This window comes from Astyanax mexicanus, chromosome 13, assembly GCF_023375975.1.
Source record: "Astyanax mexicanus isolate ESR-SI-001 chromosome 13, AstMex3_surface, whole genome shotgun sequence".
Classification (NCBI taxonomy): Eukaryota; Metazoa; Chordata; class Actinopteri; order Characiformes; family Acestrorhamphidae; genus Astyanax; species Astyanax mexicanus.
In genome coordinates, this window is record NC_064420.1 from 46,550,156 (window position 1) to 46,572,380 (window position 22,225).

The 22,225-nt window shown below is 37.2% G+C and overlaps 1 protein-coding gene across 2 annotated transcripts; it reads left to right on the forward strand.

Moving 5' to 3' along the window:
• The first annotated feature begins 6,735 nt into the window (after positions 1-6,735).
• On the forward strand, positions 6,736-20,986 carry LOC103026166 (peroxisome proliferator-activated receptor gamma). 2 transcript variants are annotated; one of them, XM_049463146.1, is made up of 6 exons: positions 6,736-7,399; positions 11,995-12,152; positions 13,139-13,277; positions 14,909-15,108; positions 16,613-17,075; positions 18,670-20,986. In XM_049463146.1, the coding sequence occupies exons 1-6, from the start codon at positions 7,186-7,188 to the stop codon at positions 18,915-18,917; spliced, it is 1,422 nt and encodes a 473-aa protein (XP_049319103.1). In that variant the 5' UTR covers positions 6,736-7,185; the 3' UTR covers positions 18,918-20,986. The 2 variants fall into 2 exon arrangements, with proteins under 2 accessions (XP_049319103.1, XP_049319104.1); XM_049463147.1 differs by lacking the exon at positions 6,736-7,399 and having other exon boundaries at positions 12,013-12,147.
• The last annotated feature ends 1,239 nt before the right edge of the window (positions 20,987-22,225 follow it).

A 22,225-nucleotide genomic window follows, 5' to 3' on the forward strand; every position in this document is an offset into this window, starting at 1 on the left:
AAAATTAACCACATGTATGGTTAATTAAGAGAAATAGTACATGTCTTTAGACTATATAACATATAAAACATTGTCATAGACTTTAATTTCCATCAGTGGAAAATCTCCATTCAAAATGTCGTATAGTGATAGGGTTAGAGGCCCAGTTATAGACTAGGCTTAAGGCTTAATCCCTATATGGAGAAACTACATGATAAGATTTTAAAACCTTCTTTTAAGCATTTTAATACAGAAAAGTATTCTATTATAAGCAATGGCTAAAAGTTCTACTTAACTATTACTGGAAAACTCAAAGCTCAAAAAATTTAAGCTGTAATGCATTTTTCATTATTCTAAAATGTACAGTATTGTAGATTAATACTAAAGTCAGCCCAAAAAAGATTAAGAAATAAGTTTTATTTTTAAGATTCTTCAAAGTAGCTCCTCTTGCTTAGATTTGACAGTTTTGCACATCTCTGCTGGATTTTCTCAGTCAGTTTTATGAGGTAGAGTCACCTGGAATTCAGGCTTTCAGTTAACAGCTGTGCTGAACTCATCAAGAGTTAATTAAACTTGAATTTCTTGCCTCTTAATAAAGTGTTTGAGAGCATCAGTTAAAGTAAAGTAGTGAAGAGGTAGAGTTACAGGTATACAGTGATTAGTGAATATTTGAGTAATGTTCTAAACCAGATTATGAGAAGCAGGAACTTTTCAACTAAGTAAAGAAAAGTAAAAAATGACTTTAAGAAATGAAGGTCAGTCAAGCTGAAAGTATCCTCAAGTGCAGTCACAAAAAAAGACCATCAAAAATGTTATGATGATGAAACTGGCACTCATCAGGACTGCTCAGAAAGGGAAGAGCAAGAGATAATTTAATTATATTACATAAGAGCCCCAGAAACCCACCAGTACGACTAGAAGACCAAGAGCAGGTAAGCCGACCCATTTACACACATCGCATCATAGACATTCACTATACGTCCAAACGTCTGTGAACACACCTTTAAATGAATGCAACAGTTGATCCAATGATTGCAGGGTATTTTTTTCTTTTTTTTTTTATAGAAACTTCCTCATAAATCCTCTTAAAGACAGTTAAATATCTTAAATTTCTACTTTTCTGTTGTTTTCAGAATTCTTTTATATATTTTTTATGAATATTTGTCTCATTTCAATCTTATTTTTCCCTGTTTTAAGTAATTTTACCTAATGTAAATGTCTTTTTCCATTGGTAGACATTTTTGCTTATTTGAAGTGTTATTTCCTGAATCATGCAAAATGTTCTGTCAATACGATATAAGACACTTGTAGAATATTAAATCAGTTTAATTAATTACTACATTTTATATTTTAGCAAGTGAAATCATCTTAAATGTAGCCTATATATATAATATTTCTCATTCTGGAATTATCGTATTATTACACCACAGTTTGTTCCGACCCTGCAATGTGATTGGCTGTGAGGCATTTTATGAGAGCCATTATCAGCTGGTAATGCACTGTAACTAACCAAAGCTCTCCATGTACAGTATTACTCTGCCACATACAGGTAACCTAGCAACGATGCAGCGCTTAGAAGCCAAACAGCACAGCTACAAACAGAGAAGCAATGGAACTATTTTAACTGGCGGAGGGTTTATAACCAAACAGATCCCATTTTCTCCTCCTCTTTAACTCAAAATCTTTCAATAAACAGTGATAATGCCTACGACCGCAGCACAGCAGTGCCAATATTACACATTAAAACACTAACCTCGAATGTATTATTGCTTAATTATAAGAGTCAATCCCTTATTTCTAACTTCCTTATACATATTCTAATTTAATTTAAATTTAAATTTAAATCTAATTTAATCTTCTAAAATCTTGTGTACACCTTCGCTCATTAAACACACAGAAGCGCTGCAGAGAGCAAACTCGACTTTTAACTTAACAATAAACAGAATAAAGGATGGTGTACCTTCAGGTCAGTATTCTCTGCACTGCGCTGTTAAGATATGAACGCGCCAAAGTCAGAGATCAACTGCCTCTTAGAATAATAATGTGATAATGTCTTATTTAGAATTTTCACCTAGTTGTAAGTAACTTAAACTCATAATAAGCACAAAAAGTCACGAGCCAAGTTATTCCGATTTTTCTGTAAAAAATGTAACCCAGAAAATAAGGAATTTGGCTTTATTTTAGTCTTACTTCACTCATTTTGAGACTTTGTGATTGGTTATTTTAAGAAATCTTCCTAAGAAAAATCTGCTCACCCCATTGGCAGATTTTTTGCTTCATTTAGGCATTTGTGTCTTAATTTACAAATATTTTGTCTGGTTTTGCCAACAGATTTTTTGCCAGTGCACTGTTTGGTTTATTTCATGTTAAGAAAAATATACATGCCTTTTGTGCATTTTGAGCCACGCAAGGCGTATTTTTTGTGCCCTCACGATACCAAAGACACACCGACACGCCCGAAATCCAGCTTCGTGATATGCAATTGACTGATGTACTATAGATGGATGAAATTGGGACCTTAGTCTTAATGTATTGGCAGATACTTTTTTTTTATCAAAAAATAATGCTTAAAACATGCAAACAATCTCTGCCAATGGAAAAAGAAACTGTCTGTAGATACCAGTTATTAAAACAAGCACAAGGAAGTTAAAAGTAAGGTATTAATTGGCATAATAGTAATATATATATATATTAAACATTTGAAAGGAATTTTACTTGCTAAAATATATTTTTTGCACTTTTGATTAAAGAAGAAGCAATGAATGAGCAGTGTTCACATAGCGTGTTTGCATTCACAGTGGAAAATCAGTAAAAAATCAGCTGCTATTCGGAGTGTAGGGTTAGCTACTTTAGCAAAGTGTTTGCTAAAGCAAAAACACAAGTAATCCGTTGTGACCTGAGTAAGTGTAAAAAATGCTTAACCTAAAGAAAACTGCAGCAGCAGCACAGCCTACAGACTCGAAAGCTCCAGCACAGCCGTTCTGGATCCGGTGTTCCAGTGCGCTCAGGACATAATTAAACAGTTTATACAATACAATATTGGAAAAATGCTCCCTAATTATATATTTTTTGCCTTTACTGCTTTAAATCATGTATATGCTGAATGTGTGCACAAGCAATTTACCACATTAACCATCTGATGACCCACTGGTGAGTCCAAATGTCTAACATACACATCTGTACCTTAGTAATAGGTCAGCTAGTTCTCACTGTATTCACAGAATTACAGGCTGTAGTTCTGTATCTGTTTCTGTGTATATTTTATTATTATTCTCCTCATTTAACCCTGTTCTTTAATACTCAGAAAACTTTTTTTATATTATTATATTATTATTATTATTACTATTATTATTATTATTATTATTATTATTATTATTATTATTATTATTATTTGGGTGGTGGTTTATTTATTCTCAGTACAGCAGTGATTAGCAGTGATTAGCATGGTGGTGGTGTATGAGGTGTTAGTGAGTGTTGAGCTGGTGGTACAGTGAGTGGATCAGATACAGCAGTGATTAGCATGGTGGTGGTGTATGAGGTGTTAGTGAGTGTTGAGCTGGTGGTTCAGTGAGTGGATCAGATACAGCAGTGATTAGCAGTGATTAGCATGGTGGTGGTGTATGAGGTGTTAGTGAGTGTTGAGCTGGTGGTACAGTGAGTGGATCAGATACAGCAGTGATTAGCAGTGATTAGCATGGTGGTGGTGTATGAGGTGTTAGTGTGTGTTGAGAACAATATTTACAAGAAGAATAATAAAATAAAATTATAAAAAGTAAGTGCAGGTAAGGAATGAGTTGAGTGGGGAGTACAGGGTGCAGAATGCTGTATAATATGGGAAAGTCTGATAGATGCAGTGTAAAGTAAAGTGCCGGGTGCAGAGTTTGTATGGGTGTCAGTGGGGTGGGGTGGGAAGAACACTGTTCTACTGGCTGTTCCACAGCCTGGCCCCCTGGGGGAAGAAGCTGTCTCGGAACCGGCTGGTTCTGGTCTTCAAGCTTCTGAGCCTCCTTCCACTCGGCTAAATAAAATAGCATTGCTCTTCTCATAAATGACCTGGTCACGCACTTTCACAGGTCAGTTTTCTCTGCTGAGAAGTGCAGAAGCGCTGCGCTATTAAAATAGCAATCTGCCAAAGTCAGAGCGCCAAAGTCAGAGCGCACATGACACGCTGGCAGCTGACACGCTGATTGGTTTATTTCACTTTAAACACCTTCATGATTAATTAAGAGAATTAGTACATGCCTTTTAAGTGTTTCGAGCCATGCAAGGTGTACTTTTCCCGTCGTTACGATAGCAAAGACACACTGACACTCCCTAAATCAAGCTGCATGGTCGCCTATAGATTGCTAAAATAGGGCTCTCTGTGTCACTGTTGGACTGAGAATAGTCTACCAACTATTGATGAAGAACTAGAGGAGGATGAACACTGTAAACTACGCAGCAGCAGATTAAGATCTTCTGTTTCTGACTTTACTTTACCTACAAGGTGTTTCAGCTGTAGGTAGGAGTGTGTAATAGAGTGGAGGACAGTGAGTGATGATTAAACACAGTGTTTAAAAACTCCAGCAGCACTGCTGCATCTGATCCACTCACTGTACCACCAGCTCAACACACACTAACACCTCATACACCACCACCATGCTAATCACTGCTGTATCTGATCCACTCACTGTACCACCAGCTCAACACTCACTAACACCTCATACACCACCACCATGCTAATCACTGCTAATCACTGCTGTATCTGATCCACTCACTGTACTACCAGCTCAACACACACACTAACACCTCATACACCACCACCATGCTAATCACTGCTAATCACTGCACTGCTAATTTCTGCATATAAAGTGTATAGGATGCAGAGTATTGTATTTTTTGTACACATTTTTTGTGTTTGTTGTGTCAGTTGTATTTGTTTGTGTACATTAATAAATCATGTATATTAATAAAGGTTAATATTACTGACTAATAGTGTTGAGTTTTACTGTAAGGAAATAAAAGGAGAGTCTGCAGATGGATCACAGTGATGAAGATTATAATAAGCTCACAGTCAGAATTGACACAGCTGATAAACAGCAGATACAGTTGTAAGCTTATGGATGAACTGAAGAATAGTGTAGGTAGATGGACAGATACAGTAGATAATATGAAGATAGATAAATAGAGAAGGATGGCTGGATGGATGTACGTATAGTACAGATAGATATGGGTGGATGGATTAATGGACGCATAAGATGGATGGATGGGATAAATAGGTTGAGTGAATGGATGGATGGATGGATGGATGGATGGATGGATGGATGGATGGATGGATGGATGGATGGATGGATGGATGAATGGACAGACGTATGTATAGTGCAGATAAAAAGAGAATATTCTAAAGAAGAGAAGAGATTCTAGAATAGATTCTAAACAAATTTATTTACCACTGAATGTGATTGATGCAATTTTAGAAAAACCCTTCATTCCTACCATTTAGTGCAAAAAGAGATATTGTTGGATGGATGGATGGATGGATGGATGGATGGATGGAAAGTGCAGAAAGATAGATATTGTTGGATGGATGGCCGGATGGATGGATGTATGGATGGATAGATGTACGTATAGTGTAGATAGGTAGATATGGATGTATCGATGGATGTACGTATAGTGCAGATAGATACTGTATGGATGGATGGATGGATGGATGGATGGAAAGATGTATGTATAGTGCAGATAAATAGAGAAGGATGGATGGATGGATGGAATAAATAGGATGGTTGGATGAGTGGGATGGGTGGATGGATAGATGGACATATGTACATATAGTGCAGATAGATATGGATGGATGAATGGATAGATGGATGGATAAATGGATGGTTGGATGAATGGATGGATAGATGGACAGATGTACAGTACATATAGTGCAGATAGAGATGGATGGACAGATGTATAGTGCAAAAAGATAGATATTGTTGGATGGATGGATAGATGGATGAATGGACTGTTGTATAGTGCAAAAAAAAGATATTGTTGGATGGATGGATGGATGGACAGATGTATAGTGCAAAAAGATAGATATTGATGAATGGATGGATGGATTGACTATTAACATGGATGGATGGATAGATCGACAAATGTACGTATAGTGCAGATAGATATGGATGGATGGATGGATGGATGAATGGATGGCTAGATGGACAGATGTACAGTACATATAGTGCAGATAGAGATGTATGGACAGATGTATAGTGCAAAAAGATAGATATTGTTTGATAAGTGGGTTGGATGGATGGATGGACTGTTGTATAGTGGCAAAAAAATATTGTTGGATGGATGGATGGATGGATGGACAGATGTATAGTGCAAAAAGATAGATATTGATGAATGGATGGATGGATTGACTATTAAGATGGATGGATGGACGGACGGACGGATGAACGGACGGACGGACAGACGGACGGATAGATAGATAGATAGATAGATAGATAGATAGATAGATAGATAGATAGATAGATAGATAGATAGATAGATTCATTTTATAAAAATACAAAATATTAAGCAATGTTTGATAATGATCCAATAGTATTACTACTTTTAAATGATTTTATAATTCCGGTAACCCAGTGAGAAAAATGTACACAGAATAAAGCATGAAGGGTTCTAAACTAATTTATTTACCAAATGAATGTGATCAAGGCAAATTTTGAAAAATCAATTTATTACTGCCATTGAAAATTGATCTTATAGTGACTATAAATATGGGCGTGAACAACTTTTTAGTTCTAATAAACCAAATAATAATAGAATTTTTAGACCATACAGATTTATTATTCCACACATGGGGATTTGGCTTGTTGAGTTTGGCTTTTGCTCTGCGTTAAGTATGACTAGATTATCAGACTTGATTAGTTTAATATCATCGTTTGCCTCCTGTGTGCCACTGAATGGGTGTCCCTCCAGGCCCTGGATATCAGCTGACCTTTATGACCACTGACACACTCAATCAAATTAAGATTCATGTGTTGACGGCGGGTAATGTGAGGCAGGTTAATGTTTAAAAAGCAGACCTTTGAGATCATCCAGTGAGGAGGAGTCATTAAAACCCAGCGAGCGACGTCAATCATTGACCTGTTCTTCACCAGGCTGAGGATCCGTGTGTGTGTGTGTGAAAGTGTGTAAGCACAGCAGGGTGTTGTGCTCAGGTTCTCGGGCTGGTGGACGATGTTTTCGGACGCTGGTCACGCCGAGGCGTGGAGCATGAGTCTGGGGCTGAGTCAGCTGGACCTGGACGAGGCCATCGCCTGCGAGTTTGATGAGACGTCTTTTCCAGCGCTGGACGTTTCGAGGACGTCTAGTGAAGACTCCTCTGATGGACCTGGAACCAGCAGTGAAGCTACACCTAACCGTGATCAACATCTCAGGAAAAACGCTAAGAGTACGTAAACTCTGTATCATCTTTATCTATCAGATAATTGTGATGATTGGATTGAGTTTAATGGGTCTGATTTGATCAGGGAGCTCAGATCAGGCACGTTTCATTATAAGGGTTACTTAAAATATGATAAAAGCTAAGCATTAAATAAATTAGAGAAAAGTGTATACATTGTGAGGTGTTATCTTGTGAGTGTGGTTAAACACTGCTGAACAGCAAACTAATAAAACAAGGCAATGTGAATTATAGGAGTTGAGCCAGGTCTGAAATACAGTACATCATAGGAGGTTAAATTAGGTTAAATCAATTTGCAGGTAAATTAAAAATATTAAATTAAGTGTAAAACTTAAAATGTTATAGTTGCTTTTTTATGTGGTGTACTAAAAAAGAAATGGTCCCAATTGCTTGTTTTCTATAGTAAATAAAAAAAAACTGTCTGAATTTAAATTTTATGGATTTTTACATCTTGTAAAATTAAAAAAATCTAAAAATAAAAAAGAACATCTTGTAGCAGAAAAAAGGTTTTTAATTTTAGGCTAATGTACTAATTTGCTAATTTACTAATATACTTTTTCCCATTTGATGTATTAAGAATGAAAGGTCTCAATCGCTTGTTTTCTATAGTAAAAACTGGTTGCTGTCCCATGACATGTGGCATATCAACGTACTCTATATGTCCAAATGTTTGTGGACACGCCTCTAAATGAATGAATTGATTCCGATGCCCATTTCTAGCACAATTAATTTTTTAGATTTTTATTTAATCTGAATTTCAAAAAAACTTTTTTCTATTTGTTTCCTATTTTTATCTTGTAGCAAAAAAATGTTTTCAATTTAAGGCTAAATTGAAAATACAAAATTAGGTGTAAAACTTTTTTTTTTTTTCTATGATGTACTAAAAAGTCCCAATTGTTTGTTTTCTATAGAAATAGTCCCAGTGGTTTTCTTTAGCTAATGAAAACATTTGGTGGAAACATGTTCAAATTAATGCATTATTTTATAGTAAATAAAATGTCTGAATGTTTCTAGACATACATTCAAATTAATGCACAGATGCCCATTTCTAAGTTATTTTTTCTAGTTTTTCATTTATGCCCCTTATAATATAAATTTTAGGGAAAAATTCCAAATTTTATTTGTATTTTTTATATCTTGTAGAAAACAAAAATTTCAATTTGAGGCTAAATTGAAAATAAAAAATTAGGTGTACTAATAAAGAAATAGTCCCAGTGGGTTGTTTTTTATAGCTAATGAAAAAAAATCCAATTGAGTGAGTTATTTCCATTTCTGCCCCTCACAATCTAAATTTCATGAAAAAAAAAATATATATATATATATATCACTCAATTGGATTTTTTTTTTTTTTTTTTTTTTTTTGCTTTTTCTGTTTTACGTATTGTAGCAAAAAATAGGTTTTCAATTTGAGGCTAATTTAAAAATGGAAAATTAAGTGTTTTGTTTGTGTACTAATAAAGAAACTGTCCCATTTAGGTGTAAAACATTATTATTTTTTTTCATTTGATGTACTAATAACAAAAGGTCCAAATTGCTTGTTTTCTATAGCAAATGAAAAAAAATCAAATTTTTTGTGGACGCACATTTGAAGGTAATCTGGTAAAAAAAAATACTGCCAATATGTCTAATATTAGCCAGGGATGAGCTATAGAGGGGTGTAAAGCCCCCAGCACTGAGCTGTGGAGCAGAGGTAGAACTGTGTTCTCTGGAATGATGGAGCCCCATCCAGTACTTTTGGAATGAGAGGATGAGCGCTCCTGTCACTGAATGCAATCATATTCCTACAGCAGACACAATAGAGACAGTTATTCCAACAAAAGCAGGTGTAACTGTAAAGAATCTTAAAAATAATTAAGAAACTTTATCATCACTCTATCAGTCAGTGTTTTAAAAGTGATTGCATCACTGATGCCCCCTGCTCTCAGAGACCTGGGGTCAGTAGTAGGTTGGTCAGTAAAACCACTGAGTCATTCTGAAACAGCACTGACCTCCTATATCCAGCAGGTTAATGGTCAGTGAAATATTTATCAGTTCAGTTTTCAGACCATTTTAAGCTCAATTTGGGAATACGAAATTAAATGTAAAACTTCATCATTTGAAGGCTAAATTAAAAATAAAAAAATCCTTTTTTTGTTTCAAGTTTTTTTTATTTATTTCTCCACAAAGTTTTGCTCCTAAAACTTAAAAAAAAAAAATTAGTCTCAAACAGAGAAAATTCAATTGCTAAATGTTTCGCCGATAATGCTTACCTAGGCCTGTCACGATAAGCATTTAATTGACAATATATATTGTACAATATATGGACACACCCTGGATATTTTTTGCTAACTTTTATATTGCCTATTGGTTTTATTAGGGATACACCAAAAATGCCTATTAATATTACTAAGTTTTGGCCCCTCACAATATAAATTCCAGGAAAGATTATTTTTTGGGGAGGAATTTTTCTATCATTACATCTTGTAGCCATAAATGTTCAATTTGAGGGTAAATTCTACTTTGAAAATAGAAAATTAGATGTAAAACTGAATTATTCTTTTTTTTCCATTTGGTGTCGTAATATAGAAAGATTCCCAATTGCTTATTGTCTATATATTGTAAATCATCCTTTTTCTTAAATAATAATTATATCAATCAGGTTCTGTCATTAATGAGCAAAAATGGCAGCTTCATATAAAATCAGTGGTTTTATTTTATTTTTTGTTATGCTTTAAAGGGCGTAGCTGCAAAAATAAAGGTCACACACTCTAATATTTGGTTGGAGTGCCTTTAGCATTGATTGCTGCACACATTCTCTGTGGCATTGTTTCGATAAGCTTCTGCAATGTCACAAGCTCTTCTCCATCCAGCACATCCCAAAGATTCTCAAAGAGGTTAAGGTCTGGACTCTGTGGTGAACTCTCTTAATCCATGTGTGAAAATGATGATCTCATGCTCCCTGAACCCTGAACTCTTTCACAATTCCAGCCCCATGAATCCTGGCATTGTGATCTTGGAATATTACCGTGTTCATCAGGAAAGAAAAAATAAATCCATTGATGGAATAACCTGGTCTATATTCAGTATATTCAGGTAGTCAGCTGACCTCATTCTTTCAGCACATACTGTTGCTGAACCTAAACCTGCAGACCAACTGCAGCATCATTAACCCCACACCATTTACTTACTTACATCCAGATGGCAGCTTTTTTTCTGGCCAGGCAGTGTATTTCATTATTAGATCAGTGGCATAAAACAGTCTTAAAACTATAATATTATTTTAAAAACAGTTTCAGGCCTATGATCAGCTGTTGTGAGCTAGCTCTGAACCTCAGCTCTCCTTCTGCTACTCTGCTGAATATCCTGGAGACTCACATCCCAACATAAACACTTTTATCTTTTTATTAGAAATGAACATCACGCTTTTATGAGAAAGGCTCGCTTATCTGAATCTGGCAGGCTGCCAGCTGTCACTGAAAGCATGCCAAGCATGCCTGGAGTTCAAGGATGTACAAAAGTGTTCTGGTTAATTATGAGATAAAAACACGTATTTATAAACTATCCCTGATAAGAGTCTCGGGAGGAGTGGAAGATAGCGTTGTGTAAGAGCATTTACTCACAGCTTTCTATTCATCTCATTCTAATACATATCAAAATATTTCATTTTGTTTTAATTACTTTAATTTAATTACTAAGATGAAATCAGTACACACAGTTTTTATCCTTACACATATTCACTAAGCACCTGTCGTTTTATACAGTGTTATAATAAACATGATCAAAGATGATAAACGTATCTCTATCTATCTATCTATCTATCTATCTGTCTGTCTGTCTGTCTGTCTGTCTGTGTCTATCTATCTATCTATCTATCTATCTGACTGTCTGTCTTTCTATCTGTCTGTGTCTAACTGGCCTATCTGTGTGCCAGTCAGTATCTATCTATCTATCTATCTATCTATCTATCTATCTATCTATCTATCTATCTATCTATCTATCTGTCTGTCTGTCTGTCTGTCTGTCTGTCTGTCTGTCTGTCTGTTTGTCTGTCTGTCTGTTTGTCTGACTGTCTGTCTGTTTGTCTGTCTGTGTGTCTATCTATCTATCTATCTATCTATCTATCTATCTATCTGTCTGTCTGTCTGTCTGTCTGTCTATCTATGTATCTATCTGTCTGTCTGTCTGTCTGTCTGTTTGTCTGACTGTCTGTCTGTTTGTCTGTCTGTGTGTCTATCTGTCTGTCTGTATCTATCTATCTATCTATCTATCTATCTATCTATCTGTCTGTCTGTCTGTCTGTCTGTCTGTCTATCTATCTGTCTGTCTGTCTGTTTGTCTGTCTGTATGTATGTCTGTCTGTCTGTTTTCTGTGTGATGTATTGGTTCAGCTCTGTCTCTGCTCTAAAATAGTGTTTTTAGTGTCGACTTATTTTAGACCAAATGGTCTATTAAAAAGAAGAACAGAGGCTGAAAGTCTTTACTCCCTGTGCTGATCCCTGTGCGGATCCCTGTGCTGATCCCTGTGCTGATGGATGCATTGCTGGATGTACTAAATGTTCCAGTGCAGTTCAGGAAGTTACTCTGTATTTTTTGTCCTTGTGCAGATTCTGGAAAAATGTGCCGAAAGCCTCCAGCGAGCCTTTTCTCGTACGCGAAGCTCCACAAAGACGTGACCAGTGCTTTACAAAACATCGAGTGCAGAGTCTGCGGTGATAAAGCCTCTGGGTACCACTATGGAGTCCACGTATGTGAAGGATGTAAGGTACTGTAATGCTGGTTCTATGTAATATGACCTATAGTAGCTGTATTCATATGTATTGGTAGATATTGTAAATGGTTTGTTATAGAAAGACCTGAAAGGTACTCTATGAGGCTGAGCTTTTATTTGAAATGATTTTCTGGGCTTTCATCCCAGAATATTTTATCTGCTGCACACCAATCAAGCATAACTTTATGACCTTGTCTCTCTGCCCATTATCTGTAGGACATTTTGTAGTTCTGTATCTGTTTCTCTGTATATTTTATTATTTTCCTCCTTTCACCCTGTTCTTCAATTCTCAGAACCCCACAGGAGAGAAAATATTATTATTATATTATTTGGGTGGTGGATCCTTTATTCTCAGTACTGCAGTGATTAGCAGTGATTAGCATGGTGGTGGTGTATGAGGTGTTAGTGTGTGTTGAGCTGGTACAGTGAGTGGATTAGATACAGCAGTGATTAGCAGTGATTAGCATGATGGTGGTGTATGAGGTGTTAGTGTGTGTTGAGCTGGTGGTACAGTGATTAGCAGTGATTAGCATGGTGGTGGTGTATGAGGTGTTAGTGTGTGTTGAGCTGGTGGTACAGTGAGTGGATCAGATGCAGCAGTGATTAGCAGTGATTAGCATGGTGGTGGTGTATGAGGTGTTAGTGTGTGTTGAGCTGGTGGTACAGTGAGTGGATCAGATACAGCAGTGATTAGCAGTGATTAGCATGGTGGTGGTGTATGAGGTGTTAGTGTGTGTTGAGCTGGTGGTACAGTGAGTGGATCAGAGACAGCAGTGATTAGCAGTGATTAGCATGGTGGTGGTGTATGAGGTGTTAGTGTGTGTTAAGCTGGTGGTACAGTGAGTGGATCAGATGCAGCAGTGCTGCTGGAGTTTTTAAACACCTCATGGGTCAGCGTCCTGAAAAAAAACTGATAATGTGTGTAGAAGCGAGGATGTGTACATTTTAACATTATTGCATATCTTCCTTTTTTATTCCAGGGCTTTTTCCGGAGAACCGTTCAGTTAAAGCTGTCGTATAAATACTGCTCTCTGAACTGTCGCATCCACAAAAGGAGCCGCAACAAGTGTCAGTTCTGTCGCTTCAGGAAGTGTGTTGTAGTAGGAATGTCACACACGGGTACGTAAGATTACAATATTCTATAATTAGGGTTCGCTTTATGAACTCTCATTCTTTTCTACACTGTAGATACTCTAAATAAATAGAGTTTTATTTGATACAAATGTGCATCAACTCAATTATGCTCCTTTTGCATTTTTTCTCAATTGGTTTGGTACATTTTTCAGATCAGAATTGAAATTCTCAAAACAGTTCATTCAATCTCCACATCTCTGTGTCACTTGTGTACATCACAATTGCATTTCTTATTGTTTTTGACCTTTTGCAAATGTGTTTGTCAGTCATGCTAATGTTCATGTACAATTTTCAGCTGTTTTTTGCATTATCCATTGCTTATGTCGTGCTCATCAAAATGTGTTGTACTGTATATCCATGCAATTGTCCTCCCTCCAAAACATTTAGGTCATTGCCTCGGTCATTACATGCAAAAGTACTGAACAGGTTGTCATAATCTCTCAGGCATAATTTAAACATTTCTATAAAACTTTGTTGGTAAAGTTGGTAAAATCCTGGTCTTAAAATGGCTGAAGCTGCTCGCCGGGTGCAGCCAAATATTGGAAGAACAACTTTGTCTTCGATTGTTCAAAAGCATCGCAGGGGAATGCATAAAAAATAAAGCACTAACCTAACCCTAACCCTAACTCCTTAAGTTGTTTTCTCAGGTTGTTTTGAATGTTTCCAGTAAGTTTCTAATTTTGTAGTTTTTTCTTTGTGTTTTGTATAAAGTGCTGCCAAACAGTTATCTGTCTTTCCTGAATTTCTAAATTTTTGTAAACAAATTGCAGTGCAAACAATACAGTAAAAGAATATTACTTGAAAAATGTTGAGTACAGTCTAACTTCTTGCTGTCAGTCTCCCACATACAGTCATGATTAACTATGTTTTGTGTAAGTTTTTTTGTGTGTAACACATACAATTTTAATTTATTTGATTCGAATCAAAAGTTTGTTTCCATCAGAATATACTCACACTGTTGCACTGTACACTGTTGATAACATGACTAAGTATTTTGACTGACTTGTTCATAGGCAATGACACACAGACTAGACATTCTGATGGCACTGACAAACTGATTGAAATAAAAATTTGCTTTTGAAGCAAAAACAAAGAATTCTAAGTGAGTTACGAGCTTTTGCAGGTATTTCAGTGAGTTTTGCTTTTTTGAGTTTGAGAAATGCACATGTTGTGATGCCAATGTAAATCCTGATGTGAGAAATGCACCAAATCAACTGAGAAAAATGTAACCCCTTAAAATGCCTTGTCCTGTATACGGGCTACACATGTAGATGATACAAAACCATTTTAATGCAGTAAGATAAGTTATTTAAATTCTGAAAAATTGTGGGATTGATTCAATGTTGAAATGCCAGCTGGGAAGGCAGTTGCTATCATATCCTAAGTGGTTTCAGTGGTAATCCAGGTGGTTGTGATGTGTGTTATGTGGTTGCTAGGCAGTTGTTGCTATGTTATCCCAGGTGTCTTTCTGAAAAACAGCCCACAGAAGCAGAACCTCTCCCACTCGTACAGTACACTCATCCCACCAGGTGTGTCTATGAGCAGATGGTGAGCAAAGCTCTCATAACCTCTCTCTCTCTCTCTCTCTCTCTCTCTCTCTCTCTCTTTCCCTGCAGCTATTCGTTTTGGTCGGACGCCCCTCGCTGAGCGGGACCGGCTGATCGCAGAGTTCCGCTCGGACGCGGGCCAGCTGGACCCGGAGTTGGCAAAACTGCAGGCTCTCGCCAAACACTTATACCAGTCCTACCTCAAACTCTTCCCCATGACCAAAAACAAGGCCAGGGACATCCTATCAGGGAAGGATGAGGAATATTCAGTAAGATTAATGCTGATTTTATCTATTAGCTCTGAAAGTTGAAACTGTGAATAATTGGGAATGATTGTTTTCCAGTATTATATCGTCGCTGTCCAATGAAAAACACTTATCTCTAAAACAGCAACTTTACAGGAGAGAGAAAAAACCTTGTAAACTTTCAATGGAAGTCAATGTAAGAAGAGTTTATTTCAGGTCATTCTGGATAGTTTCTATTGGTCCATTCATCAAGAATTTTTGGCACAGTGTAAGGAACAGTTTGTCTGTTTAAATTATGTAGTAAACTAAAAATCAACAAAAATGGAGATAAGTGTTTTTTCATTGGACAGCGACTATATACGGTAACATTGCCAAAAACAGTTAGCTCAAGACTTTGCAGCTTCCCAAAACTTCTTATTGCTGCCTTCAATCCTCCTTAGAAATTTCTACTTACGACTTTGGAGGTCGTAATTATGACTTGACATGCGTTTGAGTGTTTTTTGAGTATCCTTTTGTTTATCCTTTTGGTCGATTATCATAATAAAAAGGAGGTTTATTTTGCCCTACTTCAATAGGATGAAGCGTATAAGAAAGCATTAGTTGAGTGATGTTTTTATCCCATTAGAAACTTGAATCATACTAGACTTTTAAGTTTTTTTTCACGTATTGCTAGTGATTTTATTAGTTAGCTAATAACAACCTGCAAGTGTTTAAGCGTTCCTCCCTAGGGGAAGGGTGTCCTGATTTTTGTGAGGCTTGTGGGGTAGGGTGAAGGGCTACATGGCCCTTCAAGCTGAGAGACACACTCCAAAGGGAGTAACAGTAACCACTATATTACCATAGTTTAATGTGTAGTTTCATGTGTAGTTTTATGGCTTATTTAAAAAAATTGCTTGTAGTGAATCTCAGTAGATATCTACTACCAAATTTCTAGTTCCACCTTAAATGATGCAACAAACAGCAGAGGCTTTATCATTTAAGATGGAAGAGAAAAATGTAATAATATAGCTAAATCCAGCGATCAAAGAGAAATTAATATCACTGACAGTTGGCTGTGGAATATTTACTAGTGAGCAGTAAAATTTCACGACTGGATTTGTTGCACAGGTGCTGCATCCTATCACGATACCACAGTGCTGGAGTTCACTAAGCTCCTGAGCTCCTGCCACTATGAACGAGAGATCGCTTGTTCAAATCCCGGTCATGCAGCTTGCCATCAGCTGCCGGAGCCCTGAGAGAGCACAATTGGGCTTGCTCTCTCTGGGTGGGTACAGTAGATGGCGCTCTTTCCCCTCATCACTCCTAGGGTGATGTGGGTCAGCACAAGGCTGCGTCTGTGAGCTGATGTATCAGAACCGAGTCGCGGCGCTTTCCTCCCAGTGTTAGCGCTGTGATGCTACTCGGCAATGATGCATCTGCAGCAGTTTAAAAAGAGGTGAAGTCTGACTAAGGTGGACCAAAGAGCCATTTGGAACACCTTTATTTTAAGGGCTGTAGTACTAATGTAGTACTCATTTTCTTCCTCCAGCCCTTTATCGTCCACAACATGGCATCGCTAAAAGCTGCGCAGGAGCTTCTAAACAGCATACGGGCCCCCGTGGCCCCATTCCCGACCCCAGAGCCCACCGGCGAGATGGAGCTGTCCTTCTTCCGCCAAGTCCAGTTCCGTCAGGTGGAAGGAGTCCAGCAGGTGACGGAGTTCGCCAAGAGCATCCCGGGCTTCGTGGACTTGGACATTAACGACCAGGTGACCATGCTGAAGTACAGCGCCATTGAAGCCCTGATCATCCGCATGGTGAACTTCACCAACAAGGACGGAATACTGATGGGCTGCGGCAAGATCTTCATAACCCGAGAGTTTCTGAAGAGCATCAGGATGCCCTTCTGTGAGATGATGGAGCCCAAATTTGAGTTCTCAACCAAGTTCAACACCCTGGATTTGGAGGACTGTGACCTGGCACTCTTCATCGCTGCCCTCATCCTCTGTGGAGGTACAGTATATAATTTCTTAAGCACATTTATTTTCAGATAAATTTAAGTAACTTCAACTTGGTTTCAAGACTTAAATGTTACATAGACTGAACTTCAGTCAATCCTTTCTTTTAGTAAACTGTACTTTATTTATTTTTGCTGAATCAATCCTTTCTTTTAGTAAACTTTACTTAATTTCTGCATACAATATTACCTAAATACAATTACTTAATTTATACAATATTACTGAAATGTAAATATTTTTAGTTAAAACACACATTCAAATATTTACATAATCTCAAAGATTTATTTTGTAAACAGACCAAGTCTCACTGTCTCAACACATGGATGGCATGTAATACATTCTTTTTAGTATAAACATGTTTATTAAAAATAAGGTGAAATATAGTCTTGTCTCTTCCTGTAGCTCTTCTCCTATTGGTTGTTGACATTATTCACGTCAGTGAATAGACTTGCGATAATATTAAATGCGGTTGATTTTATAGGAGCGCGAAGACGCGAACCCGAGTGACTGAAACTTTCAATCATAACCATCTTACACCAGACATCCCAGGTTGCAAAAGTTGATTTCAGGGAGATTACCCACTCCCCCACCCCCCCCCCCCGGCCAAAAAAACTAAACAAAAAAAAACTTGCACACACACCAAAGGATAACGAAACTTTACTTTTATATTAATTATTTTACTTTTTTTTAATTACATTTAGAGTATTCAGAGGTTAAATGAGTTTTATCTTTGTTCTTTTTGGAAGGCCCTGCCTCTGTTTTCCCTGCCTCCGCCATGATCTGCTTTCTCTCACTCACTGAACAAATCCCGTCCGGGAGGTGGAAAAACACTGCCCGCCCACACTAAAAACTGATTGGCTGTCTCACAGACTCTTTGCAGAGAATAGGCCAATCAGAACCCTTTCTGTTTTCTCTCTCTCCTTCCCACATGCGATTAGTGAAAAAAAGCCTGTCGCCTGTGTGGCGTTTGGGGCACTCGTTCTGAATTCCGGGAGATTATATGTGACTTGAGGGCATCAGGGAGCCACTACCGAAATTCGAAAGACTCCCGCAGCTTCAGGGAGACTTGGTTTGTCTGTTACACTGAACCATTGAGGTGACACGACCGCGACTTGATTGCAGCTCGACTCTAACCAGACTCTCGTGATTTTATCCCGACTCTGGAAATTTGTCTGCGACAGAAAAATCGCTTGAAAATCGTTAGGTGTAAGGTCGACATTATGCACTGATCAGTGACATGGTCACAAATTACACCTCTCACCAGGAGGACAGATCTGTCTGCTCTCTAAAAGCACATTTTATCACAAAACATGAGTTCCCACATGTGCTTCCATAACAAAAACTGCTTCTGGAGTGTTGGCAAACTCACTGTGGGTTCCTCCTGGAGACAGATCGTTTTACTTGTAACCTATGAAGGACCATGTAAGTCATATTGCATTGTGTAAAGTTAAAAACCACAACCACAAGCTCTGTTGTGTGAAGAATCTAACCATCTGACCAGTCTGAAAGTCGAAATGTAGTGTAAACTTGTGGCGTTCCATGTCAGTCGTCAGTGTTTCTAAAGCTCTGCTGTGTTTCCTCACCTGCAGATAGACCCGGTTTGCTGAACGCTAAAGCTATTGAAGCACTTCAGGACGAGGTTCTACAGGCTCTGGATCTCCAGCTGAAGGCTCTTCACCCAGATTCTCCTTATCTCTTTCCTAAACTGCTGCAGAAGATGACAGACCTCCGGCCCCTGGTGGCCGACCACGTCCGTATTATCCACCTGATGAAGAAAACTGAACTGGACGTGTGCCTCCATCCTTTGCTTAAGGAGATTATGAACGATCTCTACTAGAACCTGGTCAGAATGGACTAGATCCAGACAGGGAAGGAGGAGGGCGTGGCCAAACGATAACCAAGATAACCTTAGGCTCAATCCCATTTCACCCCTTGGCCCTACCACTTACCCCTACCACTTACCCCTACCCCTTCTTTCGAGTGTAAGGGGTGAAATCCTCCCACTAAGAATTGGGACAACCCTTCAATCACCAGCTACGTCATCAGGAGCACTAAGTTCAGTAACCTAGCTGCTGCTGTTGGTTTACTAGTTAACTTTAGAGCATATTTTATTGCATGTTATCAGAAAGTGGGGGCAGAAATTAATTATTACTGTTCATTTCTTAATTCCTTTTTTCCATTCCACCTTAAATGATGCAGCGCCTGCCGTCTGTTGCACCATTTAAGGTGGAACAAGAAAGTTAGCTAGCTAGCTAACTACTGAGACAAACTACTAGTGACTTTTTATATGCTTGTTATGAAGAATTTGGCCATAAAACATTGAAACTACACATTAAAGTATGGTAATAAATTACTATTCGTCACTTTTAACAAGGAAAATTCTTAAATTTGTTATGTTTTTTTTACCAGTGATTCTCATAACCCTCGATTTGAAGTCTGCATCTGAAAAATCTCTGTATGAAGGGCCTATCCCTCCCTATGAAGCCCTATCCCTTGCCCTAACCTACCCCTCCAGCCTAACAAGAATCGGGACACCCCTACAGAGGGGTGGGGGTAAGTGGTAGGGTCAAGGGGTAAAATGGGATTGGGCCCTACATATTCAATATACACATCACAAGGCAATTCTTTAGCATATGTGTTACTGAGAAGTATAAGTATTCCTAAATAAGTAAATATCAGAAATTATACATTTATTGGTGTCAGTTTCATAGAGTTTAATAACCAATATTCTTCACCACAGGTTTATTATAGCACCGCTATGTGGAGTAATGAAGCAGTACCTTTAGTAAGTCAGATTGGGGGGCAAGTTGTAAGGAGTGCCTATGTTTCATTAAAAATATCAATATTTTATCGATAATCGGAATCATGTAGTTACTTAAAAGTATTAAACAAACCAAAATACTCTGTGAAGAAGCTTTTAGGTGCTCTTATCTGGGGAGCTGTTAACTTGTGGTTTTTTATTCGGTGCAACAGAGGGAACTCTTGTTCTTCCTTTCCTGGGGTGGTCCTGATGAGAGCCAGTTTCATCATAATGTTTTTGAAATGTTTCAGATTAACTGACCTTCATTTCTTAAAGTATTTTTTCTTTATTTAGTTGAGTAGTTCTTGCTTCTCATAATCTGGATTAGAACGTTACTCAAATAGAGCTTTTCACTGTATACCTGTAACTCTACCTCTTCACTACTTTACTTTAACTGATGCTCTCAAACACTTTATTAAGAGGCAAGAAATTCAAGTAATTAACCCCTGATGAGTTCAGCACAGCTGTTAACTGAAAGCCTGAATTCCATGTGACTCTACCTCATAAAACTGACTGAGAAAATCCAAGCAATAGGTAATACTTTGAAGAATGTAAAATATTAAACATATCTAGTTTGTTAAACACTTATTTGTTTACTAAGAACTTCAAAAGGATCCTCAGTTGCAGTTGCAAAGACCATCAGAAATTGCAGGATGAAACTGGCAGTGATCAGGTCCGCCCCCCAAAAAAAGGAAGAGCAAGAGTTTCTTCTGTTGTACAGGATAAGTTAATCAGCAACTCCCCAGATAAGAGCATCTAAATGCTTTTTACAGAGTATTTAGGTTTGTTTAACACTTTTAAGTTACAACATGATTCCTTATGTGTTCCTTTCTATGAATTAAGAAAAAAAAAATATATTGTTAGATAATAAGAAGGTGTGTCCAAACTTTTGACATATGTAAGTATATATACTGTACATAGACATATACATATAAATATACACACACACACACACACACACACTTAATGGCATATTGTGTTGTTTTTATTTTGTAATAATAATGAATAATGAAGCCATATGACTGAATGTGGACTGTTTTAGTAACTTTGTAAATATGTATGATACAAATTGCACAAGAATAAATATTGGACACAAGAAAAACTGAGATTTTGTTTCCTCAACTTTTTTTTACTGGTTTATTTTGGGTATGGCAGTAGCTCAGTAATTCAGAAATGTCAAATACATCCACAAGGGGATGCTCTTTATTACATAATCCTGGTTCTTACTGTCTAATCATGTAGTAATGCCAGTTTTACACAATTATTTGAATATTTGTGAAATTTAAGGATTTGCTTCTGGCAATTTATAAACCCCAGATTTCACCTCCATATAAATAATAACAAATAATGGCTCAGTATTATGCAAACAGCATTATTATGATTTCGTTGCTCTTAAGCCAGTACATACTCTCACACATCATTTATTTTTTGTCTTTTACTACTAGCACTAGCAAAGTAAAAAAGATTACAGCACAGGAAAAATAATGACACATCATTAACATTTATAAGCTGATTTTTTTTTATCCAACATTGGTTTGGTACCAAATTATATTTCAAGGCAAGGCAAGGCAAGGCAAGTTTATTTATATAGCACCTTTCATACACAACGGTCATTCAAAGTGCTTTACAAGTTAGAAAATACACAGAGAAATCAAATAAAAAAAAACATGTAAAAGATTAACAGTAAAAATGGAAATAAAAACTAAAATAAGAATAAAGCATGATTGATTAAAACATGATTAAAACAAAGAGGATTAAATTAAAAACATGTAAAAGAACAACAAGGAATTAATAAGAATAAAGCATGAATAAAACATAATATAAAAGTGCCGTTACAGAATAAAAGTGTGTGGAGCTGCAGTGTTTTAAACTGAGCTGAAAGCCTGATCAAACATGTAGGTTTTCAGTCTAGATTTAAACATGTTTAGTGTTGGAGCTCTTCTAATGCTCTCTGTTAACTGGTTCCATTTAAGAGCAGCGTAGTAGCTAAACGCTGCCTCTCCGTGTTTAGTTTTTACTTTAGGCGGCTAAAAACTTATCAACTTTCAAGAGAAACTTATGATTAAAGAGAAACTTATGATTAAAAAGAGAAAGAGAAAGAGAAACTTATGATTAAAAAAACCAGCAAAGATCATAAAACCACATAAACCAATGTGGTTTATGTGGTTTTATGATCTTTGCTGGGTTTGATCCTGACCCTCTACAGCAGCACAGTGCAGTTCACTAGTGCACACCAGAGAGTTGCACCACACTGCCACTGTAGACATCACACACATGCTCCAACTGTTACACATCAGTGAGATGTTGGGAAAGTGAAGCTGCCAAACTGTATCATCTGGATTTTA